Raw genomic sequence first — 14,495 nt, forward strand, 5'->3', positions numbered from 1 at the left:
GTTTTCAAGACGTTTTGTATGATGCAACTAAGGGTGTTAGGTGTTCAGGTTCACACATTAGAATTTCATGGGAGATGAGGAAGGATTTAACAATTTGGTATGAATTTTTAGAAAGTTTTCACGGAATTAGCTGCGTTCAGCAGGATTTTATGTTGTCTCAGGATCTACTTTGGTTTACAGGGGTGTCTAAGGAAGTGGGGTTCGGTACGATTTTTCGTACACACTGGTGCTTTTCTTCATGGCCTTCATCTTGGTTGTCGGAAGGTTTGCTGGAGAAACAGGTGTTATTGGAGTTTTTTCCGGTTTTTGTTTCAGTGCATATTTGGGGTAAGGAATTGGCGAATAGGAGGATTATACTCATATCACATTGTCAAGGTTTGGTTTTTGCTTTGAACACTTTGGTGGTGAAGTGTAGGTTTCTAGGTGGTATATTGCGAAAATTGGTCCTTTTGTGTTTGAGGTGGAATATTTGGTTGAAGGCTCGTTTTGCTTCTGAATGCACTAATGCTTCCGTTTTTTACCTCTCTTCTCAGCGGTTAGAGGAATTCAGGGAGAGTTCAGGAAAGATGGACCCCCTTTTGAATGCATGCCCGTCCCAGCTATGGGAGGCAATTTTTGGATTAGTAGCAACTTCCATTAAAAATTCTATTGCACCAAGGACATGGAAAGCATACTCGGCTGCTTGGTTGGCTTGGAATCAATTTTGTGATTCCAGGAATCTGTTTCCCCACAAGTGTGATGTGTCTACAGCACTTGGTTTTTTGAATTTTTATGTTGGTTTAGGTTATCGTTATACCTTTTTGTATAAAACATTTTGTGGAATCTCTTTTTTTCTTAAAATTATATGGTGAGGAGTCTCTATTAAGCTTATTTGCGGTTCGGCAGGCACTAAAGGGTTGTAAAAAAGGTTGTGTGGTGCATGATCGCCGCAGGCCTATATCCGTGAATCTATTAGAAAGGTTATGGTTTATGTTGAGTGAAGTTTGTTTTAATAATTTTGAGTTATGTTTATTTCGTGCTGCTTTTGTGATTTGTTTCTTCGCAGCACTCAAGATAAGTGAGTTGTTGTCACATAGTCGGGTTTATATAGGAAGGATGTTAATGTATCTGACTCTGGTGCTGTGTTATTTATTAGTAGGTCAAAATTGGACCACCTTGGTAAAGGGTGTTCTGTGAAGTTGCGCCCTTTACGGGGTTCATGTATATGCCCCGTCACCAATTTATGTCAATGGCTTACTGTACGGGGGGATACCCCGGGTTTGTTGTTTTTACATGTAGATGGTTCTCCTGCCACTAAGTTTCATTTTAATGCAATATTAAAAAATGTATGGTTAAGTTGCAGCTAGATAGCTCCAACTTCTCATCACATTCTTTTCGGATCGGGGCGGCAACCGAGGCGGTAAGAGCTGGCCTCAAAGGAAAAAGAATTGGTAAAATTGGTAGATGGGCGTCAAAACGCTATCAGTTATATATACGCCCTAAGTTATTATAATTAATTTATTCTGTCTCTCTCCAATTCTAGGCCCAATGGTGATTTGGCTTGTAGGCCATTCGTTTATACACTGGGCGCAGAGGAGAGCGTCTTGTAGACGTTACACAGAGAACTTATCTTTTCAGTATGATCTGATAAATGTTTTTTGGTACGGTATAAGAGGGCTAAAATTTTCTAATTTAGTTGGCACCTTAAAAGGTATGCTGTTGACTCACCCGTATCCTGACCTTATTATTTTACACATTGGAGGGAATGACTTGGGTAAAATAAAGACATTGGACTTGTTATCTAATTTCCGCAGAGATTTTGCGCTCATAAAGAATCTTTTTCCTTATTCAGCATTGATTTTTTCTGAAATTGTACCGAGACTGGTCTGGAATGGCCAGCTTGCCTTTTTGGAAAAAATAAGGAAACGTGTCAATCGCGACATGGCAATATTTTTTGTTGGTTTGGGCGACTTCTCGTATCGCCATAGTGATCTGGAAGGTTTTACGCTTGGCCTGTACAGGCAGATGGAGTACATCTCTCTGACGTTGGTCTGGACATTTTTAATGTGGGTATCCAGAATATGATAGAAAAATGGCTGCGGTGTTTGGGGGGGGCCTCGTATTGTTAATACTCGGCCGTTTGGGGAAAAATCGCCCAACTATGTTGGGTGGATTGTTGGTTTTATAAGTGGTTAATGGTACTTTATGGTGGTATTTATGGAATTTTATGGTTATTTAATTTTAATAATATGGTGAATTTAATTTATCAAGTTACCAATAATAAAACACCACGGCCATTTTTATCCAAATGTCATGTGTCTGAGTATTTATTCTTTATTAATGGTAAGTTAATTGGTTATAGTGGGCTTTATGCTACCATGTATAATCACCAGCAGCGTATAGCCTGGTGATTACATGGTGGCATGGGCCCCCTGACAGTATGTTTATAGGTGTTTCAAGTTTAAGTTGTGGCATTCAGCGGTGCCAAATTCAGTATGGGGAATGAAGGGTTAATTCCCTTCATGTGGTAACACGAGCAGGCTGCTGTGATTGGTCAGCCTGCTGCGTGGTGGTAATGGAAGTTGTTATGATGGGAATTTATGGGGTTAATCTGCCCCCTGTGAGTAACGCGAGCAGGCTGTGTGATTGGTCAGCCTGCTGCGCGCCAATTTTAAAGTCTGTCATTGGTGGACAGAGGTAAATATGCAGGAGACTTGCCTTTATAAGGAGTCAGCTGTGAGCCAGCTGTGTCAGTTTCCAGCTGTGAAGAAAGAAGAATCCCCCGCCCGCCCTCCCAGTGTAAAGTCGTGGTTTAACTGTTTATTATTTTTTGTCGTGATGTTTTATTAGTTGGGGAAAAATCGCCCAACTATGTTGGGTGGATTGTTGGTTTTATAAGTGGTTAATGGTACTTTATGGTGGTATTTATGGAATTTTATGGTTATTTAATTTTAATAATATGGTGAATTTAATTTATCAAGTTACCAATAATAAAACACCACGGCCATTTTTATCCAAATGTCATGTGTCTGAGTATTTATTCTTTATTAATGGTAAGTTAATTGGTTATAGTGGGCTTTATGCTACCATGTGGTTTGCATCCATAGATGGGAGCCTTGCACCAGCGTCGTCCAGGCCTTTGCTCATCTTTCCCTGCATCAGGGTTTGGGTGACTGACTTGCTCTTCATCCGATTTCAACTGTTCCGAAATCATTTGCTGCCTGTTTTTGTCAGTGGCGTCAATCTGTTTCATTGTTCAGATGGCAGCGAGCACCTCTTTGGTCTGCTGTTTGTACTAGGCCTTCCCAACTGCATCCATGATTGCCAAACAAAATATTGGACAGACAAACAAAAGAAAGGGGAGGGGTGTATCTGCTACACATACAGTAATGGCCTAGATTTAATTAAACACTGAGTCCGGTCTTCAAAACCCTGCACAGAAACCTTGCAGGGACCGTGCAAATGTTTAGTGACTGGAATGATTGCTCTAATCAGATCACTAATGCCCTATTATCCCACCGCTTGTCACAGGTACAGCCTTGGAGATCAAGCAGATATCCCACTGTTGTCACGAATAGCACTCCACTGCCTTGAATCGTCAGGACACTGCTTTTGCTACTAGGCCAATTATTCAGTGCTTTTGCAGTAACATATATTATATAAAAACCGGGTTCTAACGCATGTAATATATATGTACTTCGATACGGTCAATGCCAAGCTCCGCAATACCCCAAGAAAACTAGCTGCTACCACCACTCATTTATACAGGCCAATTGGACACCTGTTACTGATAATGATTGACTTTACAAGGCTTCAGGGATGCGGTTTATAGAGCAAGAGGAACAAAGCTATTATATTTTATTTTCTTATATTTTATATTAAATCCAAACTTAAGCAACAATACAAAAGATATAACAAAGGGAACCAAACAATACAGTATATACAGTTACATAAAATAAAAAGGATAAACAAAGAAAGTATTTGATTTGCGATCACAGGGATGGCACAATTCTTTTGGAGGGAAGTGTTTGGGACAATCCTACAGTGAGTTGTACACAGACAAAAACTCAGAGTCTGTATTTATTAGACATTATTCAGTCCAATATACCTCCCCTTGCTGACCCCAGAAAGAGGCTGGTCAATGGGATGCAACTTGAGTCCCAAAAATTATGGGATTCCCGATCTTCAGGATATCATCGTCCCAGGTATGAGATATGCCATATTTCCTATAATCATTTTAGCTTTCCATAGATAGGAAATATGGCCTATAAAACCCCATCCAGAGGGCCAATATTAATTTGAAGCTCATAGGCAGGCCTCACAGTGTTGAAAGAAGATGTGTTACATTCTTAGCTTTGTAACAACGCCAAAAATACCTCCCATACCTATGCCTTCCACAAGAACACCAATATTCATAACTGGACTTTGGCTTCAGTCTGCATGTGGCCAGTCCTTTGAAGCCAGGAAGATTATAATCTTAAATATCTATTGATAGATAATTATCTATTGATGTGACAGAAGTGTCTCTTCTTAGGGTGGTGTCACACACAGCGACGACGACAAAGACGCGACGACAACGACGTCGCTGCTACGTCACCATTTTCTGTGATGTTGCAGCGACGTCCCGTCGCTGTCGCTGTGTGTGACATCCGGCAACGAGCTGGCCCCTGCTGTGAGGTCGCCGCTCGTTGCTGAATGTCCAGCTTCATTTTTTGGTCGTCGCTCTCCCGCTGTGACGCACACATCGCTGTGTGTGACAGCGAGAGAGCGACGAAATGAAGCGAGCAGGGAGCAGGAGCCGGCATCTGGCAGCTGCGGTAAGCTGTAACCAGGGTAAACATCGGGTAACCAAGGGAAGACCTTTCCCTGGTTACCCTATATTTACCTTCGTTACCAGCGTTCGCCGCTCTCGCTGCCAGTGCGCGGCACCCTGCTCTCTGCACATGTAGCTGCAGTACACATCGGGTAATTAACCCTATGTGTACTGTAGCTAGGAGAGCAAGGAGCCAGTGCTAAGCAGTGTGTGCGGCTCCCTGCTCTCTGCACATGTACAAAAAAACCATAGAAAAGAGTCAATGACACTACCTTGATGCAAAAAACAGTATATAAATTTTATTAAACACCTATATAAACAAACGCAATTAAAAGGTTCAAGACGTCCTGGTAAGGATACAAAAATGGTGGAACATGCACCACACTGCTGGCTATGTATATATAGTAGGCAAATCAGCCTATGGCTGGGAAATCCGTGTCAAACGTGATAACATTAGAGGAGGCACTCAGTGGTTACCATATAGAATACATAAAGTGCAGCATAATGCAGGGATATAATTAATGCTAGGCAGAGGGCCCATAAAAAATGCCTATTATGCAGAGCATATCGCTCACAGAATGTGGGGAGCTCAATTCCACTGGTGCCCGTACCGGTAACCAACAGAGGCATACATTTATAAAGAGTTTAAAAAGGACACGTACCCATAGTAGCCAAGTCAGCAAGATAGAGGTGCAGCTCCACAGACCCCAACGCGTTTCGCGAGGGCTTTTTCACAAGGGGGTCGACACCCTTGTGAAGAAGCCCTCGCGAAACGCGTTGGGGTCTGTGGAGCTGCACCTCTATCTTCCTGACTTGGCTACTATGGGTACGTGTCCTTTTTAAACTCTTTATAAATGTATGCCTCTGTTGGTTACCGGTACGGGCACCAGTGGAATTGAGCTCCCCACATTCTGTGAGCGATATGCTCTGCATAATAGGCATTTTTTATGGGCCCTCTGCCTAGCATTAATTATATCCCTGCATTATGCTGCACTTTATGTATTCTATATGGTAACCACTGAGTGCCTCCTCTAATGTTATCACGTTTGACACGGATTTCCCAGCCATAGGCTGATTTGCCTACTATATATACATAGCCAGCAGTGTGGTGCATGTTCCACCATTTTTGTATCCTTACCAGCACATCTTGAACCTTTTAATTGCGTTTGTTTATATAGGTGTTTAATAAAATTTATATACTGTTTTTTGCATCAAGGTAGTGTCATTGACTCTTTTCTATGGTTTTTTTGAACATGTTTATGGAGTCTCTACCAGGGATTATGTATCCTTTTTGTCCTGTATTGGGGTTATGGTGATCAGTTGTGACCACCAAAAATTTCCCCCACATGATCTTGTTCAGATGTTGTTTATATCTCTGCAGATGTAGCTGCAGTACACATCGGGTAATTAACCCGATGTGTACTGTAGCTAGGAGTGCAGGGAGTCAGCGCTAAGCAGTGTGCGCGGCTCCCTGCTCTCTGCACATGTAGCACGGCGACAAGTGTCGTTATGATCGCTGCTGCGTCGCTGTGTTTGACAGCTAAGCAGCTATCATAACAGCAACTTACAAGGTCGCTGTTGCGTCACAGAAAATGGTGACGTAACAGCGACGTCGTTGTCGCTGTCGCTATGTGTGAACCCAGCTTTAGCCTCTTTATACACAGAGTCTAGTCATTGTGTGTTTTCAAGCAGCTGTACCAGTTGAATTACTTGCTGACACCAGCTGGTCCTAGCTGAATAGGTGTGAGATGTAGTGTTAGAGTGCTAGCTCTTTTTTCATTTCCAACTTATAATGCAGCCATGTTTTTAATAGATTAGTCCTATTTTACCATTACATTATGAAAATCGTCAATAAAAAGTTAAAATAAAACAAAAAAAAATAAAGATATAAACAAAATGAGCATATACCCTACAGTAAGTAATTATTAGTTCATATAAATAACAAAGGGTACTCAGAAAACACAGTTTTTGATTTTATTTTTTTTTTTTTTAAAGTATGTGTCATCATCCCACCGCAACAAGGTTTACCCCAATGGGGATGGCCCTATCCTCTAGTATTAAAACCTCACCTTCTGTCAGACTACCTCAATTATACCTGCCCATGGGAAACTAAATTAAATGCCAGACTCAAAAAGGGGGGAGCCACACTGCTGTTTGTACAAAATAGAAGAAACTAAGGTAAAACCCAAGACATGAGCCGGAGCATACGTTGGTATGTATGTAACGTGTAAGAGCATTGTGGCCGTTTAACAGACAAAGCCTAAGATAAATACAAAATGATACTATACCCTACTGTAAGTAATAATACAATAGTATAAATAACATATGATACTTAGTAAACACTGTTATTGATCAAAAAAGCTTAAAAGCCATCCCGCCCTGGCCCTGCTCTGTCTCTATCTACAGTGAGGTCAATGGTGAGGTTTTAAAACTAGAGGATAGGACTATCCTGATCGGGGCACGCCTTGTCACAGTGGGATGCCTCTTACGCTTTTTACAGTAAGTGTGCACTTAGGAAGCCACTCATCAATGGATACGTACTGCTAGTAGACTCTAGTGTCTCCACATTGGGTTCCAATTCTTCTTCTGAGAAAAATTTAGCCAGGCGTCTTAGAGATACAACTGACTATAAAACAGAAGAAACTGTTGTAAGAACAAGCCTCGATCGAGGGTATATACTTTAATGGTGAGAATAGTACCTGTATAGTAAGCGTTACGGCCAGTGGAAACATGCGAAGCGGGATCCTTAGAATATTGAGTAACATGATGGTGACAAAGGCCTTTTGAGCATCCAAAATATTGTTCTCATCAAGTGCCAAGAACACACCAAACATGCTGAGGGAAACCTGGTCATCCGATCACAACATGGAGAAAAGCGAAGATGTTAATATTTGTGCAATCAACCTATGTGTTAAAGGGAATCTGTAACCAAGTTTTTGTTACCACATCTGAGAGCAGCATAATGTAGGGATAGAGATCCTGATTCTCGCGATGTGTTACTTACTGGGCTGCTTCATTTCATTGTGATAAAATCACTGCTTTATCTATGCAGATGTAGCAATTCTCTGAATGCTGAACCCTTTATAACCCCGCTCAAACCACTGATTGGCAGCTTTCTGTGTACACTGTGCATAGGCAGATAACTGACTATTAGCGTGGGGGTGCGGTTATGCAGAGCCCATGAATATAGAAGACTACACAACAGTATATATGTGTTATGCCTATTGCTAAATGTATATATTGATATGTTATGCTGCTAGCTAGGTTCAGGTTCCATATACAGTAGAGCGGGACTGTTATCAGAGGCACCACCTTGTGGTTGGGCAGAGATAGCGGCAGGATGGAAGACATAGGGGTAGTGACAGGTGTGGGAAAGAAGTTGGTTGAGAGGTCTCGAGAGGAGCCAGTCTAGAATAGGGTTCAAATGTGAGAGGACGTGGCCTCGGTGCTAGGGCCAGTCAGGGAACCTGGAGGTATCCTTGAAAGGTCTGGAGTCTACGGCTCACCCTGGCGGGCTTAGAGAGTCATCTGGCTAGAGAGTTGCTGGAGCCCAGAATGAGACGAAAAAGAACAGAGTCGGGGGAAGGAGACACAGACCCTAGAGCTTGAGGACGAGATCCAAGATAGCCGAGGGGGACAGGTCGAGAGGTAGTGTGGCGCCCCTGACCTGGTCAGGCACCACAGAGTATTGCACCCATGCGGGAGCAATGCTTCCAGGTAATCTCCAAAGGCCAGGATGAGGTGCACACACAAACATATAGTGATCAGGCCTCCCACATCACCAGAGGGGACCCTTGAGTAGCCAGAAGGAGTTAACTTTCAATTCCCAGCTGGGGGTGAGTTCAGGGGCTGGTTGCTAGGAAGCAGGGCAGAGAGAGAGAGGAAGGGGAGTCTGGAGGAAGAAGTTGAAGTGTGAGGAAGCAGGGCAGAGGAGCTCTAGAGTGTGAGACAGGTCCTGAGGAGTGCAGTAGCTGAAAGCGGGGGAGAAAGGAGTACCGTGGGTCGGCCTGAAAACCATCCAGAGAGAGAAGGGTGGCTGAGTACGGAGATCCCGGTATCCGAGCACACAAGGGGAACTAGATCCCCAGTACAGGCAGCAGATCATCCAGAGCTGCTTAACCTACAGGTGGGGGTACTTCATGCCCTCACCACAACTGCACAGCGCTTGAGCCAAGCAGCAATCTCCGGGCCCATAAGGGGACAGGGCCAGAAGCCATCCCACCAAGGCCACGCTGCCGGCAGACGAGCCAGAGAGAGGGGAGCAGGGTGGTAACAGCTTCCCTGGAGGGGTCCTACCACGCTTCAAGCAAAGGATCCTCCTAAAACAGAAAGAGTGCAAGGAAGGCGAGTGGACAGCTACCCTCAGAACGGCCTCCTGGAATTCCTGGTTCAACCTGGTTATCACAGTGTCGCCCGGGCATCTCACCGTGACCTCCAAACAGTGAGTAAACACGTTGAAAGACTTCTTGGACTGTGTTTGAGTCATTCTGCGACCTGTGGTCCCACACACATACACCGGGGCCTGGGGCTTGCCTCACTCTCAGGGGGCTAATATACTGACTGCACCCACCATCAGCCCCAGGCATCCCTTAATCTGCAGTGGCGGTCCCCGCTGACCGCAATACTGAGAGTGGCGTCACGACAATCCTAAAAGAAGGTTCCCTACCTGTGACCAGACTGTTCCATCCACGTGGAGTCCCTGAAGGTACTGCACCGACACATACTAGCGGGGCTTCACATCTTCTGGCGTCACGAACAGGATAAGGACTAGACCTGTTCAGACAGGTGACCGTGTGCCTCAGAGGTCCGACCGCAAAAATTGAACCGCCGCCATATTGTCATCTTCAAAAGCGCGCGCTGCAGCCCGCGCGAGGGAGAAGAGCACCGCCCACGAAGAGGTGTGGCCGCCCCAGAATCCCCACAATTCAGAGAGCGTTCTGATCCAGGAAGTGGAGAGGGAGCGCGCAGATTTTTGAAGAAAAATGGACGCTGCAGGAGGTAATGCCCCTGGTCAGGGCGACGCAGCCCAAGCGATGCCAGCCCCCGTCGCGCTGGACGCAGCAGCGCCTGGTGCCGGTGCCGCGGTCGCAGCCGCGCCGGCTGAAATCTCCCCCATAATGCCAGTTTCCTTGCTGTATGTCCCAGGAGCGCAATGGCTGCCCCAATACGCCGGTAAAATAGACACGCTGACCGGGTTTAAGAAGAAGATCAGCACCCTGCTAGACATGCACGCGATGACTGGTAAGCAGAGGGCCGCTGTGGTGCTGGGACAATTGACTGAGGCAGCAGAATTGGAAGCTGAGTCCTGGACCAATGATGACCGGAGCTCTGTTGAGACCATCTTTGCCAAACTAGCAGCTGCTTTTGAACACCGCACCGAGGGAGAGCTGAGGACGGACTTCTATAACTGCCGGCAGAAGCCCCAAGATAGCATAAGAGCCTATGCCCTCAGGCTGCAGGCTGCACTACGGGCTCTCAAGCTGGTGGACCCTGTCAGTGATCAGGAAGGAAACCGGATGATGAAGGAACAATTCTTGCGGGGCCTGCGCTCTCCTGAGGATGGGAAGCAGATGAAGCTGTGGTCCCTGGAACACCCTGACGTGGACTTTGCCATTCTGAAAGACAGGGCAGTGAAAGCACTCCAACCTCCTGTGGACACAGACCCCGTCGCACCAGCATGGCCTGCCAGTTCCACGGCTGCAGGAGCGGAATCCTCCTCGCAGGCCCTGGTAACTGCAAAAGGACTCAACACGCCAGCAGAGACCATAAATACACTATCCTCCCAGGTGCAACAGCTCACTAAGGACGTCGCACAAATCTTGAAAGCAATACAGTTGCCCTCAGAGACCAAAGTCCCTCATCGGATCCTGCTAGCTGACAACCCAGAGGACGTCCCTTGGATGCGGAGGAGAAGAGGTCCCCCAACCCGAGGCAGGAGCAGTGATCGCTATGACTCATCTGGACAACCCATCTGTCGTCGTTGCCAGGAGGCAGGACACTATGCAAGGGCCTGTCCTTTAAACGAGCCAAACCTGGGGCCAGTCCTCAGGATTAAGAAGATCAGGCCCAAGTCGCTGCTGTGATCAGTACGTGGGTGGACGTCCTGTCCTGTCCATCGTCCTGGACGGGATCCCTACCCCGGCGTTATTGGACACCGGCTCTCAGGTCACCACGATCCCGTATGTCCTTTATCGTAGGTTTTGGTCGGGCGACGATCTCCGACCACCGGACCCCTCCCTCACCATCTATGCTGCCAACGGACAACCTATAGACCAGATCGGGGTCAAAGAGGTAACCATAAAGGTGGGAAGGCAGGAAATGAAGGGACAAGGACTGATTGTTGTGGACACTGATATTAGAGAAAGGAACCCGCAAATGATTTTAGGTACTAATGTCATAGAAAATTGCCTAGGGGAAGTGTTGTTGTTGCTTCACCAGATTGTTGAAGGTGCTGAGGGCGGGTCGAAAAGAGCCTTGCAAAAAGAGATCCGAATCATTCTGAGGAAGCAACAGGTAAAACAGACTGGCGGTGAGATTGGTAGTGTGCGGGTGATGGATGCTAACCCCATTGTGATACCCCCACGGAGTGAAATGATGATGTGGTGTAGAGCAGCGGTAGGTCTCAGAGGACAAGATTACCAGGCTGTACTAGAGCCCACTCATTCAGACCACTGGCCCACGATTCTGACAGCCAGGGGGGTAGTTGATGTACACAAGGGACGAGTGCCTGTACGAGTGTTGAACTGTGGGGAGGAGGAAGCCAGACTACCAAGGTACGCTACCATAGCCAAACTGTTTACATGCTCAGATGACGCCATAACACCTGTAGGTCCCCTGACACAAGCTGACTCAAAAGAGGGCGAGACCTCCCAAAAGCAGTTAGAGGATTGGTGCCAGAAACTACACGTGGGGACTGACTCTACACCCGACTACCAGAAACATGGGGTTTACAGGGTCGTGCAGGAATACGAGCAGGTCTTTAGTAAGAACCCACTAGACTTTGGTAGGATCAAAGGGGTGCAACATCACATACCCACAGGCAGTCATCCTCCCATTAAGGAAAGACATAGGCCTATTCCACCAGCCCATTACCAGCGCACAAAGGACATGCTGAAGGACATGAAGGAGGCAGGCGTCATAAGGGACAGTTGTAGCCCCTGGGCGGCTCCCCTGGTCCTGGTAAGAAAGAAGGATGGCACGATGAGGATGTGTGTGGATTACAGACGGATAAATCAGATAACACACAAGGATGCCTACCCTTTGCCAAGGATAGAGGAATCCCTCGCTGCCTTGAAAGCCTCTAACTACTTTTCTACCCTAGATCTTACTAGTGGCTACTGGCAAGTATCTGTAGCAGAAGAAGATCGGGAGAAGACGGCCTTCACCACCCCAATGGGCCTCTGTGAGTTCAACAGCATGCCATTTGGACTCTGCAATGCCCCCGGGACCTTCCAGAGGCTTATGGAATGCTGCCTAGGGCACCTCAACTTTGAAACCGTCCTGCTCTACCTGGATGATGTCATCGTGTACTCCAAGACCTACGAGGACCACCTGAAACACCTGGCTGAAGTCTTTGAAGCACTATCCCGATATGGAATGAAGCTGAAACCATCCAAGTGCCATTTACTGAAGCCAAAGGTCCAGTACCTAGGTCACGTGGTCAGTGCAGAAGGAGTAGCACCGGACCCAGAGAAGGTCACAGTCATCCAGGAATGGCCCACACCTACTACCGTCCGGGAGGTACGTCAGTTCCTTGGCTTGGTAGGCTACTACAGAAGGTTCATCAAGGGCTACACGAAAATGGCAGCGCCTTTGCAAGAGCTCCTGGTAGGCCACCCAAAGAAGAAAGGAAAGATCTCCGGCCCGCCATTTCACTGGGGAGAAGCAGAAGAACACTCCTTCAGACAAATGAAAGGGGCCTTGACGGGTGAAGAGATCCTAGCCTACCCTGACTACGGTCTGCCATTCGTACTGTACACAGATGCCAGTAATGTGGGACTGGGAGCAGTGCTTTCACAGGTGCAGGGAGGCAAAGAGCGTGTGATTGCTTACGCCAGCAGGAAGCTCAGGCCTACTGAAAGAAACCCAGAGAATTATAGCTCATTCAAGCTAGAGTTCCTGGCCATGGTATGGGCTATCACAGAGCGGTTCAAGCACTACCTGGCAGCCACCAAATTCACTGTCTTCACGGACAACAACCCCCTGACCCACTTGGATACTGCTAAATTGGGTGCCATGGAGCAGCGTTGGGTAGCCCGACTGGCGAATTATGACTTTACTGTCAAGTATCGAGCTGGCCGCAAGAACGGCAACGCAGATGCTCTGTCCAGGATGCCTCACCTAGCAGACGAGGGTGAAGATGTAGATGATCTTGAAGAGATTGAGCTGCCAGCGTTCCATCGCCATGGAGCAAAACAGTGTCGGCAGTCGCGTGCCCACCGCCAAGAGGTGACCCTGAACCCACTACCTCACTACAACTGGAAGGAGACCCAGGAAAATGATCCAGCGGTAGGCTTGGTAAAGAAACTGATCAGCCAGCCGGGCGCCAGCCTTGACAAAGGAGCCCCACCTGAGGCACAGTACCTATGGAAGGAGAGGGGTCGATTATTCATCTATCAAGACAAACTTTACAGGAGCATCATTGACCCGAGGACGCATGAGAAGGTGTGGCAAGTGATTGTACCACAGAAGGATACGAGGATGGTGCTAGAAGCCTATCACAATGGTGCAGGCCACTTTGGTTGGAAGAAACTGGAGGCCCTACTTAAAGTAAGATTCTACTGGGTGGGCATGAGATCTGCCCTAGAGAAGTGGTGTCGAAACTGCGGGCCCTGCAATCTTAGAAGAAAAGACCAGCACAGCCAGAGAGCACCACTCCAGCCAATCCAAACTAAACGGCCTTTGGAGATCGTGGCCCTGGACCATGTAAAGTTGGCACCCAGCAGACAAGGCTACAACTACGCTCTCACTATGGTTGACCACTACTCCAGATTCCTGGTGGTAGTACCAGTCAAGGACTTGACAGGTCAAACTGCAGCCAAAGCTTTCCAGACACACTTCTGTCGACCACATGGCTATCCAGATCAAGTGCTCACTGACCAAGGACCAGCCTTTGAAGCTGAAGTGTTTAAGGAGTTTTGTAACCTATACGGCTGCCAGAAGATCCGTACTACGCCTTACCATCCTCAGACCAATGGCATGTGTGAGAAGATGAACCACATCATTCTCGATCTTCTGAAGACGCTCCCATTGGAGGAACGAAGTCAGTGGCCAGAAAAACTGCCCGATCTAGTGGACATGTATAACAACATCCCTGTGAGTTCCACGAACTGCACACCGGCATACCTGATGAGGGCCAGACCAGGGAGATTGCCAGTAGATCTGGAAATGGGAGTTGAGACCCCTGAAGACCATCTACAAGGTGCTGATTGGGATTCCAACCGCCAAGCCCAATACAAGAAAGTACAAGAGTGTGTGGAGCGAAGCCTGACTCAGCAGCGTGAGAAACAAGAAAAGGCCTACAATCGAAAAGCACCTGCTGTTCCTTTGATGCCAGGAGATATAGTTCTCAAGGGAAAGAGAAGGCGTCATAAACTTGACAATCACTGGGAAGAAGAACCCTATACTGTGTTACCATCAACGCTTAGCAATGAAAAGACATGCCTTATCAGCAAAGATGGAGGAAAAACAACAGCTGTCGTTT

At 46.8% G+C, this 14,495-nt stretch overlaps 1 protein-coding gene across 1 annotated transcript in view; it reads right to left on the minus strand.

Annotated features, from left to right (window-relative positions):
- LOC142245329 (multidrug resistance-associated protein 1-like) overlaps window positions 1-14,495 on the minus strand; it is a 170,706-nt gene that overhangs the window by 62,036 nt on the left and 94,175 nt on the right. The window contains 2 exon segments of the mRNA XM_075317959.1: window positions 7,334-7,418; window positions 7,492-7,638. Coding sequence (XP_075174074.1) covers window positions 7,334-7,418; window positions 7,492-7,638 — 232 coding nt within the window.

The sequence above is a fragment of the Anomaloglossus baeobatrachus genome, chromosome 7, assembly GCF_048569485.1.
Source record: "Anomaloglossus baeobatrachus isolate aAnoBae1 chromosome 7, aAnoBae1.hap1, whole genome shotgun sequence".
Taxonomy (NCBI): Eukaryota; Metazoa; Chordata; class Amphibia; order Anura; family Aromobatidae; genus Anomaloglossus; species Anomaloglossus baeobatrachus.